Source organism: Chiloscyllium plagiosum, unplaced genomic scaffold (genome assembly GCF_037043375.1).
Source record: "Chiloscyllium plagiosum isolate Xiang-an unplaced genomic scaffold, Cpla_swu_hap1 HiC_scaffold_27, whole genome shotgun sequence".
NCBI classification, from domain to species: domain Eukaryota; kingdom Metazoa; phylum Chordata; class Chondrichthyes; order Orectolobiformes; family Hemiscylliidae; genus Chiloscyllium; species Chiloscyllium plagiosum.
The window spans coordinates 68177126-68189946 of NW_028270165.1; the positions used below are offsets into that span (position 1 = coordinate 68177126).

General features: G+C 47.3%; 1 protein-coding gene and 1 long non-coding RNA gene across 2 annotated transcripts in view; one reads left to right on the forward strand and one right to left on the reverse strand.

Moving 5' to 3' along the window:
• LOC148144532 (uncharacterized) overlaps positions 1-12821 on the reverse strand; it is a 41409-nt gene that overhangs the window by 19963 nt on the left and 8625 nt on the right. The gene's annotated exons all lie outside the window — the stretch shown is intronic.
• Positions 11850-12821, forward strand: part of LOC122547844 (uncharacterized) — a 39745-nt gene continuing 38773 nt past the window's right edge. The window contains exons 1-2 of the mRNA XM_087974817.1: positions 11850-11970; positions 12091-12416. Of these exons, the coding sequence (XP_087830943.1) occupies positions 11925-11970; positions 12091-12416 (372 nt within the window). The 5' untranslated portion in view covers positions 11850-11924. The remainder of the gene's footprint in view (positions 11971-12090; positions 12417-12821) is intronic.

A 12821-nucleotide genomic window follows, 5' to 3' on the forward strand; every position in this document is an offset into this window, starting at 1 on the left:
TGCCCCCTGAACTGGTCCAGCAAGCCCTCAATTGCCAGGAATTAGGGATGGGCAAGAAATGCTGCCCTTGCCTATGACACTGAAATCCCTTGAAAGAATATTAAAAATTCACTGGCTATGACTGGACAGATAAGTGTGGAACCAGTGAGGACAGTCCCATTCTGCTGGATACTGGAGGAGGACACTGGACACTGGGTGGTCAAGTGTGTGAAAGCCTGCAGGATGAGGATGAGAAGGGAGAATGCACTCTGATCAGAGTCACAGAGTTCATCATTTACATCAATCATACAGATCATTGAAATAAATATTCCACAAGTGGAATGACCAATCCTGCAGGATGTGAGAGTAAAGGCAGAAGGTTTACCTCGTGTGACAGACAACTGCTACGTTTGAGTTTTAATTCATCTGTCAAACACATTTTTATAGAATCTCTCGATGTTCAGTTGTTGATGATAAATATTGGAATACAAAGACGGGGAATTGATGCTGGAATTGAATAGGGTTCTGGTTCCATCACTTGAGAATGCCACTTGGTACCAGGAATGAAGCTCAGGAAGGATATATTGACCTTGGAGAGGGAGCTGTGGAGATTTACCAGAATGATACCGGCTAACAGGGTTACAACAAGGTGGCATTTACATTGATTTGACTTATATTCCCTCAAATGTGGAATTTAGGAGATTAAAGAGTGATTGAATTAAGAGGTTTAAGCTGATTAAAGATTCAGTAGGATAAATACAGAGAAATGATTTCTCCAGTGGTCGTGGGGGTGCAGATCTTTAAATTCAAACCAGGCCATTCAGGGATGCTATTAAATATTTCTCCACACAAAGGGTGGGGGAAATCTCAACCTCTCTCCCCTGAGAAGCTGGTGAAGCTGGAGAATCCAGTGAAAAGTTCAACATTGAGACAGACAGCAATTTTCTGAAAGAAGCATTGAAGGATCTGGAACTGAGACAGGCCGGTACACCTCAGCCATGATCTACCTGTGAATAATGGAACAGCATCGAGGGGCTGAACGGTCTCCTCCAGGTCTGATTTTCCTCTGTATTTGGACAGAATCTCACAGTGTGCTGCTGTGGTGTTATGAGAAACAGGTTTGATATTTTAATTCAGAGCTGTCAGATGTGTGAAACTTGGCAACAACCTCAGGTCTATTTCCTTCTCCTTACATTTCCTGTAAAACTAGGCAGCACCACTGAAACTGAACAGGGGGCCTCCCAGAGGGAATAAAGTTACTAAAAAGAATAAGCACAGTGTTTTACGTATGGAAATAAGGTTCTAATTTAGTGACTGACACCAATTATTCATTCTTATATTTACTGAAAAGAGGTCTGAAAATGTGAAGGGTAAAGTGAGTCAAAAATGAACCTCCCTGTATAAGTGGAGAACAATCTGCCACTTGGAAATTTACAGCCCAGGAACAGGCCCTTCAGCCCTCCAAGCCTGAGCCGATCCAAATCCATTGTCTAAACCTATCGCCCAATACCTAACAGCTGTATCCCTCTGTTCCCCACCTACTCATGCATCTGTCCAGATGCACCTTAAATGACCTGCCTCTATTACCTCTGCTGGCAATGCATTCCAGGCACCTACCACCCTCTGTGGAAAGTACTTTCTGCATGTATCCCCCTTAAACTTTTCAGCTCTCTCCTTGAACACATGACCTCTCATTATTGAATCCCTCACCCTGGGAAAAAGCTTATCTCTATCTACCCTGTGTATACCCTTCATGATTTTGTAGACCTCAATCAAGTCCCCCCTCAATCTCCATTTTGCTAATGAAAACAATCTTATCCTACTCGACCTCTCTTCATAGCTAACACCTTCCATATCAGACAAAACTGTCTCTAAAGTAGATAATCTTCACCCTAAACTTGAAGACCTTGATCAAGATTTTAAACAAAGATACCAAATGAGTTTCTTTACTCAGAAAGTGGTAAGGGCATGGAATGCCCTGCCTGCCAATATAGTTAACTCAGCCACATTAGGGAGATTTAACAATCCTTGGATAAGCACATGGATGATGATGGGGTAGTGGAGGGGGATGAACTTAGATTACTACACAGGTCAGCACAACGTCAAGGGCTGAAGGGCCTGTTCTAGAACATAGAACATAGAACATAGAAGAATACAGCGCAGTACAGGCCCTTTGGCCCTCGATGTTGCGCCGATCCAAGCCCACCTAACCTATACTAACCCACTATCCTCCATATACCTATCCAATGCCCGCTTAAATGCCCATAAAGAGGGAGAGTCCACCACTGCTACTGGCAGGGCATTCCATGAACTTACAACTCGCTGAGTGAAGAACCTACCCCTAACTTCAGTCCTATATCTACCCCCCCTTAATTTAAAGCTATGCCCCCTTGTAATACCCGACTCCATACGCGGGAAAAGGTTCACACTGTCAACCCTATCTAACCCCTAATCATCTTGTACACCTCAATCAAGTCACCCCTAAACCTTCTTTTCTCTAATGAAAACAGCCCCAAGTGTCTCAGTCTTTCCTCATACGATCTTCCTTCCATACCAGGCAACATCTTGGTAAACCTCCTCTGCACCCATTCCAGTGCCTCCACATCCTTCCTATAGTATGGCGACCAAAACTGCACACAATATTCCAGATGCGGCCGCACCAGAGTCTTATACAACTGCATCATGACCTCAGGACTCCGGAAATCAATTCCTCTACCAATAAAAGCCAGTACGCCATATGCCTTCCTCACCGCACTATTTACCTGGGTGGCAACTTTCAGAGATCTGTGTACATGGACACCAAGATCCTCCTGTTCCCTGGATGCTGCCTGACCTGCTGTGCTGTTCCAGCAATAAAGTTTCAACTTTGATCTCCAGCATCTGCAGACCTCACTTTCCCCTCTGCTCATCCACACTACCAAGTATCCGACCATTAGCCCAGTACCCCATCTTTTTGTTATTCTTCCCAAAGTGAATCACCTCATACTTAGCTACATTGAATTCCATTTGCCACCTTTCTGCCCAGCTCTGCAGCTTCTCTATATCCTGCTGTAACCTGCCACATCCTTCCTCACTGTCAACAACTCCTCCGACTTTTGTATCATCCGCAAACTTGCTCACCCAACCTTCTAACCCCTCTTCCAGGTCATTTATAAAAATGACAAACAGCAATGGTCCCAAAACAGATCCTTGCGGAACACCGCTAGTGACGGCACTCCATGAAGAAACTTTGCCATCAACTACTACCCTCTGTCTTCTTCCATCCAGCCAATGTTCTCAAACTGGTGGGATTTGTGAATCCAAGATTCTGGATTGTGAGTGCAGTAACAGAACCCCTCCATCACTGTGTCTCCCTGTCAGGGAGACGGTCCAACAGGGATGAACTCTTGGGAAAAGTACTTGGGAAAGAGTGGTCACTGAACAATTCCACCAGACTCCTTCAATCCCATCGGTGACTGAACAACTCCCCCACACTCCTTCAATCCCATCGGTGACTGAACAACTCCCCCACACTCCTTCAATCTCATCAGTGACTGAACAACTCCCCCACGCTCCTTCAATCTCGTCAGTGACTGAACAACTCCCCCACACTCCTTCAATCCCATCAGTGACTGAACAACTCCCCCACACACCTTCAATCCCATCAGTGACAGAACAACTCCCCCACACTCCTTCAATCCCATCAGTGACTGAACAACTCCACCACACTCCTTCAATCCCATCAGTGACTGAACAACTCCCCCACACTCCTTCAATCCCATCAGTGACTGAACAACTCCCCCACACTCCTTCAAACTCATCAGTGACTGACCAACTCCCCCACACTCCTTCAATCCCATCAGTGACTGAACAACTCCCCCACACTCCTTCAATCCTCTCAGTGACTAAACAACTCCCCCACACTCATTCAATCCCATCAGCAACTGACCAACTCCCCCACACTCCTTCAATCCCATCAGTGACTGAACAACTCCCCCACACTCCTTCAATCCCATCAGTGACTGAACAACTCCCCCACACTCCTTCAATCCTCTCAGTGACTAAACAACTCCCCCACACTCCTTCAATCCCATCAGTAACTGACCAACTTCCCCACACTCCTTCAATCCCATCAGTGACTGAACAACTCCCCCACACTCCTTCAATCCCATCAGTGACTGAACAACTCCCACACACTCCTTCAATCTCATCAGTGACTGAACAACTCCCCCACACTCCTTCAATCCCATCGGTGACTGAACAACTCCCCCACACTCCTTCAATCCCATCAGTGACTGAACAACTCCCCCACACACCTTCAATCCCATCAGTGACAGAACAACTCCCCCACACTCCTTCAATCCCATCAGTGACTGAACAACTCCACCACACTCCTTCAATCCCATCAGTGACTGAACAACTCCCCCACACTCCTTCAATCCCATCAGTGACTGAACAACTCCCCCACACTCCTTCAAACTCATCAGTGACTGACCAACTCCACCACACTCCTTCAATCCCATCAGAGACTGAACAACTCCCCCACACTCCTTCAATCCCATCAGTGACTGAACAACTCCCCCACACTCCTTCAATCCCATCAGTGACTGAACAACTCCCCTGCACTCCTTCAATCCCATCAGTGACTGAACAACTCCCCCACACTCCTTCAATCTCATCAGTGACTGAACAACTCCCCCACACTCCTTCAATCCCATCAGTAACTGAACAACTCCCCCACACTCCTTCAATCTCATCAGTGACTGAACAACTCCCCCACACTCCTTCAATCGCATCAGTGACTGAACAACTCCCCCACACTCCTTTAATCCCATCAGTAACTGAACAACTCCCCCACACTCCTTCAATCTCATCAGTGACTGAACAACTCCCCCACACTCCTTCAATCCCATCAGTGACTGAACAACTCCCCCACACTCCTTCCATCCCATCAGTGACTGAACAATTCCCCCACACACCTTCAATCCCATCAGTGACTGAACAACTCCCCCACACTCCCTCAATCCCACCAGTGACTGAACAACTCCCCCAAACTCCTTCAATCCCATCAGTGACTGAACAACTCCCTCACACTCATTCAATCCCATCAGTGACTGAACAACTCCCCCACACTCCTTCAATCCCATCAGTGACTGAACAACTCCCCCACACTCCTTCCATCCCATCAGTGACTGAACAATTCCCCCACACACCTTCAATCCCATCAGTGACTGAACAACTCCCCCACACTCCTTCAATCCCATCAGTGACTGAACAACTCCCCCACACTCCTTCAATCCCATCAGTGACTGAACAACTCCACCACACTCCTTCAATCCCATCGGTGACTGAACAACTCCCTCGCACTCCTTCAATCCCATCAGTGACTGAACAACTCCCCCACACTCCTTCAATCCCATCGGTGACTGAACAACTCCCTCACACTCCTTCAATCTCATCAGTGACTGAACAACTCCCCCACACTCCTTCAATCCCATCAGTAACTGAACAACTCCCCCACACTCCTTCAATCCCATCAGTGACTAAACAACTCCCTCACACTCCTTCAATCCCACCAGTGACTGAACAACTCCCTCACACTCCTTCAATCCCATCAGTGACTAAACAACTCCCCCACACTCCTTCGATCCCATCAGTGACTGAACAACTCCCCCACACTCCTTCAATCCCATCAGTGACTGAACAACTCCCTCACACGCCTTCAATCCCATCAGAGACTGAACAACTCCCCCACACTCCTTCAATCCCATCAGTGACTGAACAACTCCCCCACACTCCTTCAATCCCATCAGTGACTGAACAACTCCCCTGCACTCCTTCAATCCCATCAGTGACTGAACAACTCCCCCACACTCCTTCAATCTCATCAGTGACTGAACAACTCCCCCACACTCCTTCAATCCCATCAGTAACTGAACAACTCCCCCACACTCCTTCAATCTCATCAGTGACTGAACAACTCCCCCACACTCCTTCAATCGCATCAGTGACTGAACAACTCCCCCACACTCCTTTAATCCCATCAGTAACTGAACAACTCCCCCACACTCCTTCAATCTCATCAGTGACTGAACAACTCCCCCACACTCCTTCAATCCCATCAGTGACTGAACAACTCCACCACACTCCTTCAATCTCATCAGTGACTGAACAACTCCCCCACACTCCTTCAATCGCATCAGTGACTGAACAACTCCCCCACACTCCTTTAATCCCATCAGTAACTGAACAACTCCCCCACACTCCTTCAATCTCATCAGTGACTGAACAACTCCCCCACACTCCTTCAATCCCATCAGTGACTGAACAACTCCCCCACACTCCTTCCATCCCATCAGTGACTGAACAATTCCCCCACACTCCTTCAATCCCATCAGTGACTGAACAACTCCCCCACACTCCCTCAATCCCACCAGTGACTGAACAACTCCCCCAAACTCCTTCAATCCCATCAGTGACTGAACAACTCCCTCACACTCATTCAATCCCATCAGTGACTGAACAACTCCCCCACACTCCTTCAATCCCATCAGTGACTGAACAACTCCCCCACACTCCTTCAATCCCATCAGTGACTGAACAACTCCACCATACTCCTTCAATCCCATCGGTGACTGAACAACTCCCTCGCACTCCTTCAATCCCATCAGTGACTGAACAACTCCCCCACACTCCTTCAATCCCATCGGTGACTGAACAACTCCCTCACACTCCTTCAATCTCATCAGTGACTGAACAACTCCCCCACACTCCTTCAATCCCATCAGTGACTGAACAACTCCCCCACACTCCTTCAATCCCATCAGTAACTGAACAACTCCCCCACACTCCTTCAATCCCATCAGTGACTAAACAACTCCCTCACACTCCTTCAATCCCACCAGTGACTGAACAACTCCCTCACACTCCTTCAATCCCATCAGTGACTAAACAACTCCCCCACACTCCTTCGATCCCATCAGTGACTGAACAACTCCCCCACACTCCTTCAATCCCATCAGTGACTGAACAACTCCCTCACACGCCTTCAATCCCATCAGAGACTGAACAACTCCCCCACACACCTTCAATCTCATTAGTGACTGAACAACTCCCCCACACTCCTTCAATCCCATCAGTGACTGAACAACTCCCCCACACTCCTTCAATCCCATCAGTAACTGAACAACTCCCCTACACTCCTTCAATCTCATCAGTGACTGAACAACTCCCCCACACTCCTTCAATTCCATCAGTGACTGAACAACTCCCTCACACTCCTTCAATCCCATCAGTAACTGAACAACTCCCCCCACACTCCTTCAATCTCATCAGTGACTGAACAACTCCCCCACACTCCTTCCATCCCATCAGTGACTGAACAACTCCCTCACACTCCTTCAATCCCATCAGTGACTGAACAACTCCCTCACACTCCTTCAATCCCATCAGTGACTGAACAACTCTCCCACACTCCTTCAATCCCATCAGTGACTGAACAACTCCCCCACACTCCTTCAATCCCATCAGTGACTGAATAACTCCACCACACTCCTTCAATCCCATCGGTGACTGATCAACTCCCTCGCACTCCTTCAATCCCATCAGTGACTGAACAACTCCCTCACTCTCCTTCAATCCCATCAGTGACTGAACAACTCCCCCACACTCCTTCAATCCCATCAGTGACTGAACAACTCCCTCACACTCCTTCAATCCCATCAGTGACTGAACAACTCCCTCACACTCCTTCAATCCCATCAGTGACTGAACAACTCCCTCACACTCCTTCAATCCCATCAGTGACTGAACAACTCCCTCGCACTCCTTCAATCCCATCAGTGACTGAACAACTCCCTCACACTCCTTCAATCCCCTCAGTGACTGAACAACTCCCCCACACTCCTTCAATTCCATCGGTGACTGAACAACTCCCCCACACTCCTTCAATCTCATCAGTGACTGAACAACTCCCCCACACTCCTTCAATCCCATCAGTGACTGAACAACTCCACCACACTCCTTCAATCCCATCGGTGACTGATCAACTCCCTCGCACTCCTTCAATCCCATCAGTGACTGAACAACTCCCTGACACTCCTTCAATCCCATCAGTGACTGAACAACTCCCCCACACTCCTTCAATCCCATCAGTGACTGAACAACTCCCTCACACTCCTTCAATCTCATCAGTGACAGAACAACTCCCCCACACTCCTTCAATCCCATCAGTGACTGAACAACTCCCCCACAGTCCTTCAATTCCATCGGTGACTGAACAACTCCCCCACACTCCTTCCATCCCATCAGTGACTGAACAACTCCCCCACACTCCTTCAATCCCACCAGTGACTGAAGAACTCCCCCACACTCCTTCAATCCCATCAGTGACTGAACAACTCCCCCACACTCCTTCAATCCCATCAGTGACTGAACAACTCCCCCACACTCCTTCAATCCCACCAGTGACTGAAGAACTCCCCCACACTCCTTCAATCCCATCAGTGACTGAACAACTCCCTCACACTCCTTCAATCCCATCAGTGACTGAACAACTCCCCCACACTCCTTCAATCCCATCAGTGACTGAACAACTCCCTCACACTCCTTCAATCCCCTCAGTGACTGAACAACTCCCCCACACTCCTTCAATCCCATCTGTGACTGAGTCAGTCAAGTTCAGTGTGGCCTTAGTGAACCCTGGGCCTGGTTTCCCAACTGTGTGAGGTCAGCGGGGGAAACAGTGAAGGAGAAAACAGGAGGGAAAGCACAGGAGGGGGACATTCAAGGCTGGACAATGTTCTCAGCTCAGAAACAATTTGCTGTATGTGGATCTGACACAGTCAGTGAAACATTTCGAGTGCGGTTTCCATCAATCATTGGTGATGAAGTGAGATTACTTTTGGGTGTGTAACACTGCTTGTTGTTGTTAAGGACATGGTCTAAAAAGCCATTTCCGTTATTGATCTTGAGTGTAGCAGTGGGCCGGTTCTGTGAGCAACCCACTGACCTGTGTTTGGTGGGTGTTGGGGCTGGTGATGGGGTTTTGGGGTACGGTGGAGGGGATGGTCAGTAAAAAGTAGATGATCGCTCTGGCCTCATCCACTGCTCAACTCTGCAAATCATAAACAAGGATTGGCCATTCAACTGTGAAGCTGAAATTGTGAATGTTCACCATCATGATTAAGCCGAAGTAAAGACACATATTTTGTATGTATTGATTGAGATAGAAATAAACAAGTCCACATGTTATGAATTCATTCATGGATGTATATATACATTAGTAAATACATAGAAAGGTCAAGACAGAGATATTGACAGACAGAGTGAGTCTCTCATGCTGTTTCCTGCAACAAGGTCAGTCCTAATAGTTCAGACAGTGTTACTGGTGAGGGTGATACAGAGACACTCAGTACTGTTAGTGGTGCCAGTACAGTGTTATTGGAGAGGGTAACAATGTGGTGAGGATACAGAATCAGTCAGTGCTGTTCCTGATACAGGTACAGTACAAATACTCCAGACTGTGTTACTGGTGTCAGTGAATTATTTAGACACCTTTCGTGTTCTTGACGCAAGACATTCACTGAAATACTTGGTGGTATTACAATGGTACATGCGCTCCCGCCAATGGGAATAGACTATTGATGTTCACCTTGCTTATTTGATCATTGTTATTTGATCATTGCTTATTTTATCATTATCACATATTTTTCATGATAACCCAAATCTGCCAAAAGATTTCCTTTTAGACTCAGTGTCAGCAATTCCCTCAGTTCACTCTGCTGCTCCAATCCTAATCATAGTTTCTGACACTAAGCTGCATTAATCTCTCCAAGACAACTTCACTGCTCATTATAATATTCCCAAGTTCCCCATTTTCACCCAGACCTGTGATCCTTTCCTCCATCTGGAATGGTTTTTTGGGGTCTTCTTTCGTGCCTCTGTCAATTCCTCATTCCCCGTTGGGATTTCCTCTGTTTCTGTCTCTGAGGGACCCATGTTTACTCTCATTAATTTCTTCCTTCTTACATCCTTCACAAGCTTTTACAATCTCATTCTATGTCTGTCCCTTATTTATTCTATCAGTTTTCTTTTTCTTTATCAGTGATTCGGTGACCTTCCCGTGAATTCTAATAGCCACCCAATCTTCAGATTTACTATTCTCTCTGCTATTATAATAAATTCCTATGTCCTCACATCACTGGCTCAGTCACCAGAGACAATATTTATCCGTTCCTCCTGAAACCTCTCATCAGCTCTTAGGTTAGATTTTAACCTACCCTATTTCAGCAGCTTGTACTTAAATAGCACCTTCGAGATTGACAAACGTTCTAAGGCACTGCATGGGAGGGATATAAAATGTAATTTGACCCCAGGCATCAGTTGGGAGATATCAGATAGATGACCAAAGGGTTGGTCAAACACTTGTGTTTAAAGAGAATCTTAGAGGAGGAAGGGGTGGAGAGGTGGAAGGAGATTCCAAAGTATCAAGTCCAAACATTTCCTACTTCATCATAACTGAAGTCCCTCATTTCTGGTCACCCTCCTTTGATCCCTGCCTGTGATAGTCACCATTTCCCCAGGGTGCAGTGCCTTGAGCTGTATTTCCTACATCATTGACCTGCCTGTCTGACTGAGCAGCTGTCAGGTTCCAAACTCCCGATTGCCTCTACTAGTGTCTGTGTTCTGTTCCTGAAAGCTCAGCATCAACAGATCTGCCTCTCACAAACTGTCAGAAATCAAAAAGGGATTATTTTAATGGCATGGGCTGGAGGGTCTTTCCCATTGCCCAGAAATGTATCACTTTATTGTCTAGATCCCAGGAAAGGCAATTTGTGATTATTGTTCTATATTTTACTACCTGGTCATGGAATGTGGACATCATCAGCTGGACTATTGTTCATAAGAAAAATGCCCTTGAAAAAGTGGGGCGATCGTCTTTTTGAATTGCTGCAGTCCTTAGGGTGCAGTTGAAACTATTAGGGAGAGACTTCCAGCATTTTAACTCAGTGATGATGCAGGAACAGTGATGTCATTCCAACTCAGGATGGTGTGTGAGTTATCGGGGGAACTTGCAGGTGATGGTGATCCCATACACAAGCTGCCCCTGTCCTTCCATGGGTTTAGAAGGGGCTGTTGAATGAGCCTGGGTGAATTGATGCAGTTGATCTTGTGATTGATATACACTGCTGCCATTGTGGATGTGTTGAATATTAATGGTGGTGGATCGGTGCCAAACAACCCAGCTGCTTTGTCCTGGATGGTGCCAAGCTTCATAAGGGAGTTATCTGAACACAAACTGGTGTCTCTCAGTCCTTTCTCTCTCAGGGAGATACCAGGACACTGGTGTCTCTCAGACCCTTCTCTTTCAGGGAGATATCGGTACACTAACTGGTGCCTCTCAGTCCCCTCTCTCTCTCTCTCAGGGAGATATCTGTACACTAACTGGTGCCTCTCAGTCCCCTCTCTCTCTCAGGGAGATACCTGGACACTGACTGGTGTCTCTTAGTCACCCCCACCCCCTCTCAGGGAAATATCTGCAGCTGACTGTTGTCCCTCAGTTCCCCCTCCCTCTCTCTCAGGGAGATATCTGTACACAGACTGGTCTCTCTTAGTTCCCCCTCTCTCTCAGGGAGGTGTCTGTGCACTGACTGGTGTCTCTCACAGTTTGTTGTTCACAAGCTCTTTAATTTTGAAATAATGAACCAGGACAGAGTGTAACAGAATCTTTAACCTGATTATTGCTGTGGATCTGTTGCATGTTGGAGAGAATTGAAATCTCTGCTGGAGGCGGGGACAGGAAGCTCTGTTTCTGGTTTCAGTGGGTGGAGCTGCTAGGGAAGTTGGTGAACCCTCACTCACTTCACTCCCCTATTTAAACAGCACTGACTCCAGCTCCAGACAAAGGTGCCCTGAAGCAGCCGGATCTCTGGAGTGTCTGACTCTGTCTCTGCTTCCACACGGCGATGGGGATTACTCCTTATCTCTGTGTCCTCCTGCTCTGTCTGACAGGTGAGAGTTCCCAGGGCTTTCTCCCCACACAGTGAGGCTGCTTCTTCCCAGATTCTGGGACTCTGTTTATCTGACCGGCTTCTTAAAGTGAGCTCTCTTCTGTTTCTCTGTTATTCACAGGTGTCCGCTCTCAGATCGTGCTGACACAGCCTGAATCAGTTGTGAAAAAGCCGGGGGAGTCTGTCAGACTGACCTGTACAGTGAGTGGGTTCAGCCTCAGCAGCTACGGCATGCACTGGGTGAGACAGGTCCCTGGGAAAGGGCTGGAATGGTTAACACGCATAAGTTATTCAGGTTACAAGCGTTATGCGCCAGGAGTTCAAGGCCGTTTTGAAATATCGAAGGACAGCAGCACAGTCTATCTACAGGTGACAAATCTGAAAGTGGATGACACCGCCATGTATTATTGTGCCAGAGACACAGTGAGACGAAATGGGGCTGGACTGGTACAAAAACTCACTGAGAGAATCAACAGTCAGGGGAATCAGTAAAACAGAGGAATTATCACACCCACCCCCTCAGTTACCAGCACAGCTTCATTCCCATCCTGACTGTGTTGGGATCTGCTGGTCCTGGGAATGGGGAAATGGGATTATTCACTGCTGATTCCTGGCACTGGCGACATGATGGGAAAAGGAGTTCGGGACATGAACAAAGATCTCTCTGGACTGAAACAGGGGAGAGGGCAGTCCCTGGGCAGGGAGAATCAGAGCAGCATTGCTCATTTGGAGCAGTGTCAGTGTGATCGGGTTAAATGTGAAGTGACTGGACTCAGTGTCAGGGAAAGGGGAGGAGGTTCATGTACGGCTCCCTATCACAGTGTCTATATACTGGAGTGGCACAGTGAGAGG